Source organism: Microcaecilia unicolor, chromosome 4, assembly GCF_901765095.1.
Source record: "Microcaecilia unicolor chromosome 4, aMicUni1.1, whole genome shotgun sequence".
Classification (NCBI taxonomy): Eukaryota; Metazoa; Chordata; class Amphibia; order Gymnophiona; family Siphonopidae; genus Microcaecilia; species Microcaecilia unicolor.
Window position 1 is genome coordinate 232,212,518 of NC_044034.1, and position 18,041 is coordinate 232,230,558.

An 18,041-nucleotide genomic window follows, 5' to 3' on the forward strand; every position below is an offset into this window, starting at 1 on the left:
GACTTGTCTATTTCTCCTCTAAGTAGGCCAATTTAACTGCTTCTAACACGAATCGGGACAATGATGCATAACAATTTCTTTTTTTTTAATTTATCAATTTCAAATATATAATATAGCATATTACTACAATAAGGAAAATGCCGGTCAACTGAGAAAAAAAAGAACCCACCTAATAAAGAAGTCCACAAAGAACATTCAGCTACTATTGTTAGACCAAAATAAAGCGGAAAGAAGCTGTCAATGGCAGAGTCAAAACAAAGGAAAACGTACCAAGAAACTAAAGAGGATGCTTACTGAAGGGCACAATACATTCTCCATGAAGTTCATACAGGGGGACACTGATTGAGGATTAAGCTGCCTAGGGTCAAAGAAAAACATATCTAGCTCCTTGAAAAGTGATAACACACTTGCAAGGAAAACGAAAGACAAAAGTCACCCCCAACTGAAGCACTTTAGATCACAACAACAAAAATTGCTTTCTCCTCTTTTGAGCACTCTAGATATATCAAGATACATTCTTATGTTTATAATTCATAAACACAACATCTTTATATTTAAAGAATAGCACCAAAAGCTATTCCCTGTCAGAGTCCAATGCTAACTGAACTAATAATGTAGCAGGAGCCAGAACCTCTAAGTCCAACTGTTCTAGGAAACTAGTCAAATCCAAAGCAGAAGATAGTAAATTAATACTGTCAAGTAATCAACATAATGTGACTAGGAATAATTTAAAGTGTCTTTATGCAAATGCTAGGAGCCTAAGACATAAGATGGGAGAATTGGAATATATTGCACTAAATGAAAAAATAAATATAATAGGCATCTCCAAGACCTGGTGGAAGGAGGATAACCAGTGGGACACTGTCATACCGAGATACAAATTGTATTGCAGTGATAGAGTGGACTGGATTGGGGGAGGAGTAGCATTGTATATTAACGAGGGCACTGAATCAAACAGACTGAAAATTTAACAGGAAACAAACGACCTTTTGGAATCACTATGGATCGAAATTCCATGTGTCAAGGGGAAAAGGACGGTGGTAGGAGTGTACTACTGTCCGCCCGACCAGGATGAGCAGACGGACGCAGTCATGTTAAAGGAAATTAGGGACGCTAATAAAATGGGCACGGGGAAAGTTTCCAAAAACAACTCCACTCACTGGTGTTCAGGAGCTCCACCACACCATGTCTGCTCAACATGCAGTACTGGAAGTGCTATGTCCCCAGCTATAATTATCGGATTGTGAGTGAAAGCATCCTTCAAGACCAGAGAGCATAACCAATCATTTTCCTGAATCATGGGGAGAAAGGTGCTAAGGGAAAACATCCTGAAATTTTCTTTGACCAGGAATTTGTTCAGGGTCCTTAGGTCTAGGATGGGACACATTTCTCCTGTCTTCTTTTACACAAGTACATGGAATAGAATCCCCACCCTTCTTCCCCTGGTGGAATGGGCTTGACCGCACAGGTCTTCAGAAGGGCTGATAGTTCCACTGCAAGTACTTGCTCATGCTGAAGTAATGAGCTCTGGGTGGGCAATTTGCAGGGCGTAACAGAGACTATTTGAACAACCCACCAATTAGAGGTTACAAGGGGCCACCTTTTGTGGAAAAACTTGAGCCTCCCCCAGACCAGCGAGTCATCCAGCACAGTCACTGTGGCTAAGCTCTGCTGTAGCCAGTCAAAAGGTTGCCCCCTGCTTCGACAGAGGAGCTACTGGGACCTTAGGCGCATGCTGTTGATGTGAACGCGCGCTGGGGTTGAGACTTCTGAGACGAGTGAGAGGAGGCTGTGTAGACACGCCTCTACGAGGAGTAGGCACCCTTCCTTGACTTGCCAAAATACCTCCTAGAGGAAGAGGCAGATGCAGAAGGTGCCCAGCGGGAGAGAGAATGGATGGTATCAGTGTGTTTCTTGATATGGTCAGCGACCTCTTCAATCTTCTCTCCAAAAAGATTATCTCCCCGGCATGGGGCATCTGTCAACCTATACGGGACACAAGCATAGAGGCCTGAAACATCTTACACCAAAAAGAGTCCAAAGTTCTAGCTTCTCTATCCGGGGGCAAAGAAACAGTCTCTAGAACTCTTGGCCCCCTTGAGGGCAGATTCAATCACCAGGGAATGATGAGGTAGCTGAGGCTTATCATACTCTGAGGTACTCTGAAGTACTTTGAAGAGGTCAAGAATTTAGAACCCATCCTAGGAAGTGAAAGCAAAGCATGCAATTGCTGTTGTGTCTTGAAGAAATATCTGAAGGTGTCCATCCACACACTACACAGCTAGAAGATCTGTTGAGATAGAACTGATAACATGTTTCCCAGAATGGATGGGTTGTAGTGGATAACAAAGTTTTGCCCCAGATTAAATTTGTTTGATATACATCTCATTAAAATAAAAAAGCTAAATATGACTAACATCTCTGCTTGGGGGACTCCAATATCCCTAGAAAACTGGAAGGAGAAACCTGGCGTAGTTGAGTCAGCTCATATAATCCCAGATCGAAGAAATGAAATCTGTTTATTCAACCAATGGTGCTTTTCTTCACTGCCCAGTTTCTTGGACTTTGATTTTTACTTGTGTACCCTTGTCTTCTGCCATTATTGTTACCTACTGAAGTCATGTAGTAGATATGAGACAACACAAGTGATTTTCCTTTGTGATCCTTTGGTAATTTTATCAGGCTATCTGATCTCAAAGGTATACAATCTTTGCTAACCCACCTGTTAGTAGCTACCTAAATTTTAAGGCCACAGCTCAAATTGCTGATAAAACTGGATGCAAGAAGTTTGACATGCTTCTGTTGTGGAAAACGTACCTATCTTACTCAATTAAAATATCCACTGATATGAAGTCCATTTTTGTGATATGCAGCATGTTTAATAATCACCACCTTATTTAAACTCAACAGACTCAATTCAGCAAAATTCACTGTTTATGACTCTATCCACCTTATAATTGAAAGAGAAAAACGCCTAGATTTCGACCCAAATCGGGAGATAGACGTTTATCTCACAAAAATGAATAAATCGGTATAATGGAAAGCTGATTTTGGACGTTTTCAACTGTACTCCATCGCGGAAGCGTACAAAGTAGACGGGGGCGTGTCGGAGGCGTGGCGAAGGTGGAACTGGGGCGTGGTTATCAGCCGAGGAGAGATGGGCGCCTTTCGCCGATAATGGAAAAAAAAGTATGCATTTGTAGCTAGAATTTAGGGCACTTTTCCTGGACCCTGTTTTTTCACGAATAAGGCCCCAAAAAGTGCCCTAAATGACCAGATAACCCCCAGAGGGAATCGGGGATGACCTCCCCTGACTCCCCCAGTGGTCACTAACCCCCTCCCACCACAAAAAATGATGTTTCACAACTTTTTATTTCCACCCTCAAATGTCATACCCACCTCCCTGGCAGCAGTATGCAGGTCCCTGGAGCAGTTGTTAGGGGGTGCAGTGGACTTCAGGCAGGTGGACCCAGGCCCACCCCCCCCCCCCCCCACCTGTTACAATTGTGCTGCTTAATGCTTAGTCGTCCAACCCCCCCAAACCCACTGTACCCACATGTAGGTGCCCCCCTTCACCCCTAAGGGCTATAGTAATGGTGTAGACTTGTGGGCAGTGGGTTTTGAGGGGGATTTGGGGGGCTCAACACACAAGGGAAGGGTGCTATGCACCTGGGAGCTCTTTTACCTTTTTTTTTGTTTTTGTAAAAGTGCCCCCTAGGGTGCCCGGTTGGTGTCCTGGCATGTGAGGGGGACCAGTGCACTACGAACCCTGGCCCCTCCCACGAACAAATGCCTTGGATTTATTCGTTTTTGAGCTGGGCGCTTTCATTTTCCATTATCACTGAAAAACAAAAACGCCCAGCTCACAAATTGTCGAATAAAACATGGACGTCTATTTTTTTTCGAAAATACGGTTCGGTCCGCCCCTTCACGGACCCGTTCTCGGAGATAAACGCCCATGGAGATAGACGTTTTCGTTCAATTATACCCCTCTATATGAAGCTGAAGAAACCAAAATTGACAACGTATCTCTGCATATCTCTGAAAACACACCTCTTTAATAAAGCTTACAAAAGTCACCCTCAATGAAACAATTCATCCCCCAAATCACCCAAACCACACCTAAAACACTTCTCACACAACCTACCCAATGTCCGCCCATCTATTACCTCAGCTTATGATCAACTGTATTTCAATCATGTATTGACTCATCATAACCTTACTCTGTAAGCCACATTGAGCCTGCAAAAAGGTGGGATAATGTGGGGTAAAAATGCAATAAATAAATAAATATGATTTATCAAACAATATCTTATTGCTAGGAGGAAACGCCATCTTAGAAGAGAGGTGCAGAACAAATGTTAGAACTTAGTCCCCTGAAGAAGCTCATCGGGAGAGTGAAAGGGAGAGTCCCGTTGGGACATGAGTTTTAAGCTAAGTGCTGTAGTTTAAGCATCAGTAATGAAAAAGTAAAATTTAGGCAACAGCAATGAATAAGTAAAAATAACAAATGAGTACCTAATGTTTGATCTGAACTACAGTTAGGTGCTGGTATTCAGAATGGAAAAATCCTAAATATCTACAGTGAAATATAAAAAGAAAAACATTAAAAAAAAAAACCCTTTGTTTAAAAAAATTTGAATAAACTTGAATGATTGCGGGAGGACCACAGGAGGTTTCTGACCAATGATATGACCACAGTCCAAGATGAGCTGGCATTAAGCTTGCATGCTTGCCGCCTAGCAAGCACATTTGAGGTCTTTTCCTCCTAGCAATAAGATATTGTTTGATAAATCATATGTTGTCAATTTTGGTTTCTTCGGCTTCATATAGAGTAATAATCACCACCACCATAAAATAAACATCATTTTCAAGCATACAAGTTGTCAAGAGAAAACATGTCCAAATTTAATATATTACAAAATTATACAGAAAACATCTGCCCTAACAAGGACATTTGTAACAATGAAATTACAAAAGAATACCTGGCAATATGCAGACAAAGTTTCAACTATGCAAGTGTCAGTAAGTGCTCAAGGAAATGTAGAGCAGATTCCTGATCAAAAGCATTCTAAATGTTTGCACAGCAGGGGTTCAAATTCTGCAGAAATCATTTGTAACACATTACATTTTATATAAGTGGAATAATAAGTGTAGACTCCCAATCCAAAAGAATGAGATACAGAATATTATAGTGCTTGCAAGAATCTATTACTTGCCTTTGGTTTAAACCTGATATTTCTGTAATGTCATCATGGATCAAGCATGCATACTGTAAACAACATGGAAAGAACCACTTATTTCTTCAGATAAAAATATGCATATGAGAACTAATAGGGTACTTCAAATGCAAACAGTGTGATCTTTAAGTATAAACTAACGACTGGGTCAGCAAGGCTATCAGACACACTGAAGTAAATCTTTCATAATCATCTAATACCACTGATAGGATTGCAACATGTCAAGCTAGCATGTAACATTTTTGCTGTTTAAACTCTGGACAAATTGCACAAAAACGACATAATATATGCTAACAGAAGACAATTTTTCAAAGCCATTTACACAGGTAAATGGCTATTTATGTACAAATACAGGATGTCTGAACATTTCCTTCCCTTAACATGTCTAAAAATATGTGTTTGTAGAGCCACATTTGGGGTGGGGAGTACCTTGTGTGGAATTAGAAAACATTATGTAGACTGTATATTCAATCTATGGGGCTTACTTACTAAATCATGGTAATCTTATTGTTATGCCAGTTAATGTGCGATTTTTAGTGATTCAGCCTTACTGAAAATAAAGGGGTTGATAGTCAAAAGGCTTTAATCAGGCAGAAGAGATTCCTGACTCGTTAAACCCCACAGAGTTGGCCATGCCTGGATTTCAGTGGCACTTATATGATTAGTGCTGCTGAATATCCCCTCTAATCAGCAAAGCACTAACTGGTTAGTTTAGGAGCAGCCCAAGAGGTGGAGCCAGCATTTAACTGGTTAGCTATGTAATTCCGTCCACTAACCAGTTAAGTAAGCAAATTGAATTGTCCTAAGTTAACCAGGCTCCGGTCTCAATATCGGCTGGTGTCCGGTTAACTTCTGGGGTGTTGCATTAACATGGAGGTCAGACATGCCCAGGCAATGAATATCCAGGGTTAACACAGCCTGAGGCTATGAGCGGCTTACAAGCAGTTTACTACTGCAAGATGAATATTGGGCTCAATGAAGCTAGCAGCAATCAACGTATATGGAACCTGCATAAATGGCAACTGTGTATTACCATGCTTTAGTGAATGAGTACATATCCATATTTCCCATGTAAAGTCCACCCACACAGAAGATTGATGCAAATATAAGTTATTTCATATCCACATCACTCAGTAAACAAACTAAAGTATTAATTATGAAGGAGTATGTGAATTGCAAATAATTACCGTGTACTATCCTCTGGGTAACGCTGTCCAACTGCTTCTTGGAGTTGAACATTAAGAAATGATGCATTCTGCCAGGTCTCTTTTTCTCTTATTTTATCAAATATAGAAGTGTAAAAATCATACATGGTGTCCCCAGCTTCAAGTAGGAAGAAGTTTCTCATAGCTTGCAGATATTCTACCAGACTAAATGGGAAAAAAAATCATTTGAAAATAATCTGTGCAACAAGTATTTCACATTCTAATGTTAAAGGTAAATTGAAACTGTAATAACAATGTATAATGGAAAATGTCAGGTAGCCTTGGTTTGTTGAGATGGGGGTCATTTCTGTCACAGAAATCCAGTCCAGTATGAATGGGCAGAGGGAGATGGCATGAGATTCACACTGCACTGTTTCCCTGGGTTAAATTTGGGAGATGAGCCAAGAGACACTGATGTCCAGGGCTAGATTTAAGGATGCAAAATTAGGATTAGACTCATTTGTATAGTACACAACCAAAAAAAAGGATCAAAATACCATTAACAAATACAGTGATCTAAGCAAAACAATGCTATATGTATGCATACAATATGAAAATACAGGGCAATAAAATAATATTTCAGAACCATAAGTGATTAAGAACAGCTTTTCAAAATATTCAAAAATTGTGGCGGAAAAGACCTCATAACGACCAGAATCAACAATATTTAGGCTCTTTTAGGGAACAGCCAGTTTGGTTGGGCAGCGGGGATAGTGCTGGGCAGACTTATACGGTCTGTGCCAGAGCTGGTGGTGGGAGGCGGGACTGGTATTTGGGAGGCGGGGATAGTGCTGGGCAGACTTATAGGGTCTGTGCCAGAGCTGGTGGTTGGGAGGCGGGGTTGGTGGTTGGGAAGCGGGGATAGGGCTGGCCAGACTTATACGGTCTGTGCACTGAAGAGGACAGTACAAATAAAAAAGTAGCACTTATGAATTTATCTTCTTGGGCAGACTGGATGGACCGTGCAGGTCTTTTTCTGCCGTCATCTACTACGTTTACTATCCTGCTTATAATCGAACGAGAAAAACGCCCAAGTTCCGACCTAAATCGGGAGATGGACATTTATCTCACAAAAACGAATAACGCGGTATAATCGAAAGCCAAACTTGGACGTTTTCAACTGCACTCCATCGCGGAAGCGTACAAAGTTGACAGGGGCGTGTCGTAGGCATGGTGAAGGCAGGACTGGGGCATGGTTATCACCTGAACAGAGATGAGCGCCTTTCGCCGATAATGGAAAAAAAGTATGAGTTTGTAGCTAGAATTTAGGGCACTTTTCCTGGACCCTGTTTTTTCACGAATAAGGCCCCAAAAAGTGCCCTAAATGACCAGATTACCACCAGAGAGAATCGGGGATGACCTCCCCTGACTCCCCCAGTGGTCACTAACCCCCTCCCACCACAAAAAATGATATTTCACAACTTTTTATTTTCACCCTCAAATGTCATACCCACCTCCCTGGCAGCAGTATGCAGGTCCCTGGAGCAGTTGTTAGGGGGTGCAGTGGACTTCAAGCAGGTGGACCCAGGCCCATCCCCCCCCCCCCACCTGTTACAATTGTGCTGCTTAATGCTTAGTCGTCCAACCCCCCCAAACCCACTGTACCCACATGTAGGTGCCCCCCTTCACCCCTAAGGGCTATAGTAATGGTGTAGACTTGTGGGCAGTGGGTTTTGAGGGGGATTTGGGGGGCTCAACACACAAGGGAAGGGTGCTGTGCACCTGGGAGCTCTTTTACCTTTTTTTTTTTTTTTTTGTAAAAGTGCCCCCTAGGGTGCCCGGTTGGTGTCCTAGCACGTGAGGAGGACCAGTGCACTACGACTCCTGGCCCCTCCCATGAACAAATGCCTTGGATTTATTCGTTTTTGAGCTGGGCGCTTTCATTTTCCATTATCACTGAAAAACAAAAACGCCCAGCTCACAAATTGTCGAATAAAACATGGACGTCTATTTTTTTCGAAAATACGGTTCGGTCCGCTCCTTCACAGACCCGTTCTCGGAGATAAACGCCCATGGAGATAGACGTTTTCTTTCGATTATGCCCCTCCATGTTTACTATGTAATGTGACTGGTCAAAAAGTAATCATGGGTCAAGAAAAATCTCCCAACACACACGCAAATGTCCAATCTTCTGTTGATGAAGTTACATTTCTTTGCTATTCCTCATAAGCTTTATAGCTTGAACCTCTTAAGTTCAAGTCAAGGCTGAGGTCCCGATGGGGACCCGTTTCGCAACGGCTTCTTCTGGAGACTCAGCCAAAACATTACCCAATTCTGTGCTTTAATTGTTCTTGCTCGCACTAAAAGGGGTCCTTGTACTAAGCAGCGCTAAAAAGTGTCTGGTGCTGTTGTCAGCGCATGGGTTTCCTGTGCACTGCGGCCACTTTTAGCACAGTGGTATAATCGCTGAATTTCCATATTTATGTTTAATGGCCATGCACCATACCCATATTGACATCTATTCTGTAGGTGCTAAGGACTACCCGATAGGCGCAGGGCACGCATACTTTCCGCCAATAGTCACGCCTCCTGCGCTGAAAAAAAAAAATAGTTTTCAGCATAGAATTAGCATGCGCAGATGGGCACAATAGCATGGAACAACTTAGCGCATCCTGCGGCAGTGCCTTTTGTCACTTGGTAGGAACGTGCTAGTGGTTACTGTACTTTAGTGAAAGGGTTCCTAAATAAATCCTTGGATACCCCTTAACTGAAGAGGAAGTATGGGAGCCATACATACCAGAAATGGTATTTTAAGGTAACAATATGGAGGAACTGAAACAAACATCAGTGAACATGGAAGATGGAATAAGCCAAATCAAGTATAATGGGACAGAGTCAGCATGGATTCAGCTAAGGGAAGCCTTGCCTTACCAATTTGCTTAATTTCTTTGAAGGGGTAAATAAACATGTGGACACAGGTGAGCCGGTTGATATGGAGGGGCATAATCGAACGCGAACGCCTATCTCCATGGGCGTCTATGTCCGAAAACGGGTACGTGAAGAGGAGGGACAGACTGTATTTTCGAAAAAAAATGGACGTCTTTGTTTTGTTTCGAAAATACGGTTTGTACGGACCAAATGCCATGGATTTGTTCATTTCTGAGCTGGGCGTTTTTTTTTTTTTAGCGATAATGGAAACTAAAACCAGCCAGCTCAAAAACGTCCTAATCTGAGCCATTTGGTTGTGGGAGGGGCCAGGATTCGTAGTACACTGGCCCCCCTGACATGCCAGGACACCAACTGGGCACCCTAGAGGTCAGTGCGGTGGACTTCAGAAACAGCTCCCACATGCATAGCTCCCTTACCACGGGTGCTGAGCCCCCAACCCCCTCCCCCAAAATCCACTACCCACAAATGTACAACACTACCATAGCTCTTAGGGGTGAAAGGGGCACCTACATGTGGGTACAGTGGGTTTTGGAGGCCTCCCATTTACCAGCACAAGTGTTACAGGTAGGGGGGATGGGCTGGATCCGCCTGCCTGAAATGCACTGCGGTACCCACTAAAGGTGCTCCAGGCCTCTAGGACTTGTTGCTGCTGTAGAACCTTGGCACACCAGTTGACACCTGAAGACTGTCTCCGAAAACGTCCTTTATTGGAATAAACACGTTTACTCACAGTTAACTGCAGATCAGAGGTTGTGCCCCACTGGCAAAGAGTCTCGCTGGTACTGAGATTAGCAGTAGGTCAGAGCTGGCAGAATGCTGTACAATGCCCACTTTCAGTAACGTGGGTAACACATGAAAGGGAGCGAAAACTGGCTTACAAAAATGGCCACTACCTCATGGACTACCGGAAACAAAACAGGGCACCTCTGACCCAGTAAGCAGAGGGAAAAGCACCAAGGGAGTAGAGCTTACCAACTACCAACATCGTGAGCATTTAACACAAACTAGTGGAATCACGGAGCCCAATACCCTACACCCACCACAATGTACTGCTGATGTGACTCTGCAGTGCGCATAACAGAAAAGGTGTCACACTCACCCGAGAGCCACATCAGAACCAGGGAAAGGCTGTCAGAGGATAGAACACATTCTGCTATCATGGAGGTGGGTACGGCATTTGAGGCTGGCATATAGGCTGGCAAAAAAAGTTTGTCAAGTGGGGTTTTTTTGGTGGGAGGGGGTTAGTGACCACTGGGGGAGTCAGGGGAGGTGATCCCCAATTCCCTCCGGTGGTCATCTGGTCAGTTGGGGCACTTTTTTGGGACTTGGACCTGAAAAAAAAGGGTCCAAATAAAGCAGACCAAATTCTCGTCAAAAACGCCCTTCTTGTTTCGATTATCAGCTAAAGACGCCCATCACTCCTCGGCCGATAACCACGCCCCAGTCCCGCCTTCACCACGCCTCCAACATGCCCCCGTCCACTTTGTTCGTTCCTGCGACGGAGTGCAGTTGAAGACGACCAAAATCGACTTTCGATTAAACCAATTTGTTCGCCCACGGGAGAAAGACGCCCATCTCCCGATTTGGGTCGAAATATGGGCGTCTTTCTCTTTTGAAAATAAGCTGGATAGTGTACCTAGATTTTCAGAACGCTTTTTACAAAGTTCTTCATTAGAGACTCCTGAGAGGAAGTTACAGATCATCCATTATTTCCACAAAAAACTTCTTCAGATTCAACCATAATGAAGCGAAAGACAAAGTAGACCCCTCTGGGACCACCAGATCCCATAATCTCCACATTTCATAAATGCATTCTCAAGGAGATAGAAAAAATAGAAGCAAGTTCCAAGCACAAAGACTTCCATAATCTAACTCAAGAAGAATTTAATGAACTGTCCAGAAACACTAATCTTGTGATAAAACCCGCAGAACAAGGAGGGGGCATTGTTGTCATGAACAGAAATAAATATATTGCAAAGGTTAGAAAACAGATTACAGATGAGAATTATTATGTATGCCTAGAAAAAGATCCCACAGCCAAACTTCAGGAACAAATTAAAAAGATCATGCTTCTAGCACATGATGCATGATACCCAACAGGAAAGAAAAGGACTCTCTTTTAGTTGAAAACCCAGTAGTCCTACATTTTACATTCTTCCTAAAATACACAAATCGGTCACTGATCCACCAGGACGGCCTATCATCTCAGGTAACGGATCTCTCCTAGAGCCACTCTCTCAGTTTGTTGACTATTTTCTCTGCCCCTACATACCCTTAATGCCTTCATATGCAAGAGATTCCTCACAAACTATCACCTTGCTAAAAGATTTTGACAGAGACCTAGAAGACATTATATTAGTCACACTAGATATAGATGCTCTCTACACCAATATACCACAACTAGAGAGTCTGGCGATTATAGAGAACACATTAAGGGACAGGAATTCCCAATTATCTCATCATCGCTTTTGCGACCTATGCTCTAACACAAAACTTTTTTGAGTTCCAAAAAACATTTTATCAGCAAATACGTGGAACTGCGATGGGATCATCAATAGCCCCAGACGTGGCGAACCTATATGTCGCACATTTTGGAGAGAATTTCCTTAATGATCATCCATATGAATCTGAAATAGTGTTCTATAAGAGATACATCGATGATATTTTTATCTTATGGAAAGGAGATGAAAATAAACTTTTGGAGTTTTTTGAATGGTTCAATAGGTTAGAGCCAAATTTACATTTTAAAATACAATATGACAAATATCAAATTCCATGTCTTGATATACTCATCATTAAAACTCCATGTAGGTTTACAACTAAAGTATACAAGAAGCCCACCGATAAAAATAGCTATCTGTATTTCCAAAGCTATCATAACTGTAATCTGAAAACAAATCTTCCTTATTTGCAATTTCTGAGAGACGCCCGCCTTTGCACAAATTTTGAAGACTGAAATCCAAGCGAAAGATATGTCGGAACGTTTTATGAGAAGAGGATATCCTAGGAAGTGCATTGAAAAAAGCATCAACAACGCACGCACACAAGCTAGAGAACAGCTATTGTCCAAAAAGAACCATAGGGCCAAACCTGACCTCATTTGTACTTTAAATTTTTCAAGATATTCAAACCAATTTCACAATATTATACTCAAAAACTGGCACATCCTAGGAGACACACCAATGTTTTCAGAATATACGTCCTGTTATAGCATATTCTCGGAATAGAAATTTAAAAGAATGCCTCGTTCCATCCACATTACCTGAGGAAAATGGCACACAAGAGACTTACTCTGGACACACAACATGTGGAAAGTGTAGTCTGTAAACACAGCCTTACACTTAAAAAATTCACACATCCAAGCACACGTAAGACTTACCATCTCAGACATTCCACAATTGCGACTCAACTCAAGTGATCTATATAGTCATTTGCCCTTGCAAACTTTTATATATAGGGAAGACAAAGAGGAAGATAAAAACCAGGATAATAGAACATAGATCCTGCATTAGCAGGAATATATAGTCTACACCTTTAGTGACACATCGGTATGAGGCACACCACACCATTGATGTTCTAAAGTTCTTCGTGGTCAATCAGGTCAAAACTAGATGGAGAGGAGGAGATACAGAGAATATTTTACTAAAAGAACAGCGCTTTATTTTTAACTTTAACACGGTCTCCCCTCTTGGTTTGAATGCAGAACTTGATCTGATACCTTTGTTTTATGACATCTGTCAGATATTTTATGTCCCTATTTTTTAAGATATTTTTTAGACGTTCTATTATCTTGTCATGATACTCTTACAGCATTTATCTGATACACAGTATTTACCTGACATTCAATTACCTTTTTACGATACCTATCCGACAATCCTATATAATAATTTGCACCTCCAACGTTCCATGTCTGGCTGCCTGAGTTCGTAACATCTCCTGACGTCAGCCAGCTTCCAGCGTTCCATTCCCCCTCACTGTCCTGCCCTCGCATCAAGACGTAATGACGTCAGAGGGCAGAACAGTTAGAGGGAAGGGAATGCTGGAGGTGAGCTGACATCAGGAGGGATGTTACGAACGGAATGGAGGCCAGCGCCAGCCAGCCAGAGAACGTTCAGGTACAAATCGAGGGGAGGACGTCCTCAGAAAAACTTGGGCACCCCTTTCGATTATGCCCCTCCACGTCCTACAAAACCAGACTGCACCAAATATTAAGTTGTATAAATATTCTACTATGGTCAAAATTGTATGAAATATGTTTTTGTAACCTCAGTTAAATTGTGATATGATCCAATGGAATACTAATAAGACTTCTGATGATTTGGGATGTTTGCAGGTGGTGGATAATCAAGTTTGTGGATTACGGGTTCCTGCATATGAACCATGTTTGTTGCAGCATAATATCAATGTATGCGCTTGAAAGGCTATGTATTTAATTGCACTGAAGTAATATAAACTGCTGCACACACTGTCTATATGCTCCCCCTCTTAGACAATGCTTCCACAATATATCTTTACTAATTTTTGGTAATCAAATGTATGTACTGTACAGTATTACCTATTAGAAGCAGCAGCAGATCTACCAATACCAGGAATTGACCTGCATGTCTTTTCCATTAATTGATTTGACCCAATTGAAATAGATAATTAATGTTACCATGATGCTGAAATGTTCAGACACTGTCAACCAGTCTATACTGCATCATGAGCTGAAAATCTTGATCATGTCTGATCAATTGAAAGCATTAGGAGAATCATCTTTTCTGGATGGTCCCCCTCTTCCACTGCTGTTTTGAATACTTTATTTCATTTTATGTTAATTGTAATTTGATATTAAACTTTCTTACTGTATGGAATTATATTCTTACATATTGTATCTTTAAGCATGCTGCACGCTGTATTCGGACAGTTTTAATGTGTAGTCTCCCTACTGATCCATGGGTAGAGTGTAATGAACCTGAAAGTTTTGGGCTCAGTGTGGAGTTTGCACTTTATCTGACCTCCTATGCATGATTTACAGAAAAGACCTTTGCTGCCTGCAAGAAGGAGAAGTGCTACTGGACTGATAATTAGGCAGCTGGAGACTGTTTTTGTGAGAAAAAACAGACAACAGAGGAGTCAATGCCAGCTTACTATGAGTCACTTGTTTGTTGTGGACTATAAGATTAAGGGAGAGACCCCTTATCAGCTGAAGCCCTCCGCTCAAAGAGCGTGATGAAGATCCCAAATTATTCTCAGGCGCAGCTGAAGACAGCTGATGAGGCACTGAGACTTTGCTGAATTAGGTGATGTATTCATGATTTCATTTGTAAATAAATGTCTGCTTTGCTTTAGTCTGTTTGCATAAGTGTGTGTATATGTTCTTGCTTTTATACATCGGGATCCAAATGGACATAATACACTTGTCTTTGGATCCCTTGATTTGAGAGATCATAGGTAACCCAAATATTCAAGGGGTAAGGGTCGGCTCTCAGCAGTCTAAGATTCTGCTTTTGCAGATGACCTTCTGGACCATCTTGTGGAACCTCAGTCCTCTTTAGCTGCCTTGATGGAGAGTTTTGCAGAATATGGGGACTTGAAGGACATGCGCTAGATGTAATCTACTTGGATTTCAGCATAGCCTTTGATACAGTCCCTCACAGAAGATTCGTGAATAAACTGAGAAGGCTGAACTTAGGACTAAAAGTGGTGAACTGGATAGGAAACTGGTTGACTGACAGGTGGCAGAGGGTGATGGTAAACGGAATCCGCTCAGAAGAAAGGAAGGTGAGCAGTGGAGTTACTCAGGGGTTGGTGCTGGGGTTGATTCTGTTTAATATATTTGTGAGGTGTGGTAGCCGTGTTAGTCCACTTTGAGCTGGAAGAGACATTTCTGAATACATACCAGACCAAACCTCTAAAATACTACCGGTACATCGATGACATTTTTATGATTTGGACGGAGGGGGATGAAACTCTGAAACAATTTTACTATTCCTTCAATACATACCATCCTACAATCAGATTCAAAATTGACTACTCCCCAGAAAAAGTCAATTTTTTGGACACCACAGTCTCAATCAGTGATGGCTGTATAAAAACATCTATATACAAGAAACCCACAGACAGCTGCAGCTACCTCCACAACTCCAGCTTCTACCCTTCACATACAAAAAGATCCATTATTTACAGCCAAGCCACAAGATACCACCGTATCTGCTCGGACCCAGAGGATAGAGACAGACACCTTGAAACCCTGACTGCATCCTTCAAACAGAAAGGCTACAACCCCAAAATAATCTCCAAGAATATTGCCTCCTCCCTCAAAACACCCAGGGAAACTCTGCTACAGTACAAAGAAAAAAAAGCCACAGACAGAATTCCCCTTGTAGTGACATACAACCCAGAGCTGGAAAAACTGAGGAAAATCATAAGAGAACTACAGACACTACTCCAGGAAGATGAATTACTGAAAGAGATATTCCCATCCCCACCAGTGCTGGCCTTCCGACAGCCACCAAATTTAAAACACAAGCTGATCAGAAGTAAACTTCCAACACAGACGAAAAAAGAAAAGGGCACGTTTCCGTGTAACGCAGCCAGCTGCAAACTATGCCAAAACATTTCACAAGACCCCACAGTCATTCACAAAGGAAAAATATTCAACATAAAGGACTATTTTACATGCTCATCTTCCAATGTGGTATATATCATTCAGTGTAAAAAATGTAACGAAGGATGCTATATTGGAGAAACAGGCCAGATGCTTAGGACAAGATTCAATCTGCACAGACATCACATGAAAATAGCCGGTGCCAGTCAAGCCCCCACCCCTGTGGGCCAACACTTCACAAGACCAGAACACTGCACCAGTGATTTCACAGTAAGAATACTGAAAGGTAATTTTAAAACAATACAGGAATGTAAGACCTTTGAAATAAGAATGATTGAATATTTTGACACACAACAAACAGGACTTAATAAGGATCTGGGTTTTCTAACCCATTATAAACCATAAGCTGTATTTCTCTGTCCATTTCTCTGTTTATTACCCTCCTCTCACTTACCAACACCCATTCTGTTAGAATATCAATGAAATGCTTTGATGTCCCCATGCATACCCCCACCCTCCCACTCTGTCAGACTGTCAAAGTAATGTTTTGATGTTTCTCTTATATATACTACCTGCTACCACATTTGCTTATTTCCGATCTGATGAAGAAGGGCAACCTTCGAAAGCTAATCAAGAAATGTATTGTTATGTCCAATAAAAAAGGTATCATCTTATTTTCTTTTCCATGTTTTATTTTGTTTGATTTCTATTGATATATTTGTGAGAGATATTGCTGAAGGGTTGGAAGGAAACGTGTCTGCTTATGCCTGGAGGGAGTACAAACAATGACAAAGGATGAATGGTTGAGGGTCTGGCAGTTAAAATTTAATCAAGACATAATTTATTCTTATATCTAGTAAATACACAGTTGTAAGTTCATATCTAACTGAGAAGGGGTAACATTCCAAAACACTTACATCAGTAAACTGGACCTCAACCCTTTCATCTATGCCGATGATATTACAGTCTACATTCCCTTTCACACCACCGTGTCGGAAATTGTCCACCTCATTGATGCCTGCTTCTCCTCCATAGAACACTGGGCTCAGGTCTTCCGTTTCAAATTAAACAAGAACAAAACCCAGTGTCTTATCCTCTCATCCACCCACACCCCAGTAAATGACACAGTGCTCCCAGTACTGGGCTCTGCCCTTCCGATTGCCACCAGCCTGCGGCTTTTAGGAGTGCAATTGGACACACACCTCCAGCTGGACAATCATGTGCACTTGGTCTCCCAAAAAATGTTTCACGCCATGTGGAGGCTTCAGCGTATAAGATACTTCCTTACTAGAGATTTGTTCCGCACACTTGTCCACTGGCTAGTCCTCTCCCACTTGGACTATTGCAGCGGAATTTATGCAGGCTGCCAGGCCTCACTGTTGAAAAAGTTCCAAACAGTTCAGAACACTGCCGCGAGACTCATCCTAAGAGAACGACGCTTTGCACATGCCGAACCCTTGCGTTTCAAATTACACTGGCTGCCTGTACAGGAGCGCATTGCCTTTAAGCTCTGCTCCTTGACCCATAAAATCATCTATGGGCTTGTCCCGGAGTATATGCACCCCTTGATCTACCTCCCGCCCAGGAACGCCAATCCTGCTGCTCGTTCTTACCTTCATCTGCACTTCCCAAACTGTAAGGGTGTCAAGTACAAGAAGATCTTCGCCTCGTCCTTCCACTACTGGAGCCCTAAGCACTGGAATGCTCTTCCGCAACACCTCAAAACTCAAGCAGACCACGCCCTCTTTAAGAAGTTGTTGAAGACATACTTCTTTGCCAGGACCTACCCCTCACTTTATACCGCTGACTGATACACCCCTCCTGTCTCTTACCCCGCTAGTTCGCCCTGTTAGATGCTTTTCCCCCTGCTTACTCCTTGTATACTTTTCTAAGCTTCCTATTCTGTAATTTTATTTCATGTTTTGTAAGCCACATTGTGCCTGCATGAGTGGGAAAATGTGGGATATAAGCAAACAATAAATAAATAAATTACATCTAGCGCATGTCCTTCAAGTCCCCATATTCTGCAAAACTCTCCATCAAGGCAGCTAAAGAGGACTGAGGTTCCACAAGATGGTCCAGAAGGTCATCTGCAAAAGCAGAATCTTAGACTGCTGA

General features: G+C 42.2%; 1 protein-coding gene across 1 annotated transcript in view; it reads right to left on the reverse strand.

Moving 5' to 3' along the window:
• TUBGCP5 (tubulin gamma complex associated protein 5) overlaps window positions 1-18,041 on the reverse strand; it is a 268,782-nt gene that overhangs the window by 73,699 nt on the left and 177,042 nt on the right. The window contains 1 exon segment of the mRNA XM_030201310.1: window positions 6,428-6,610. Within this exon segment, the coding sequence (XP_030057170.1) occupies window positions 6,428-6,610 (183 nt within the window).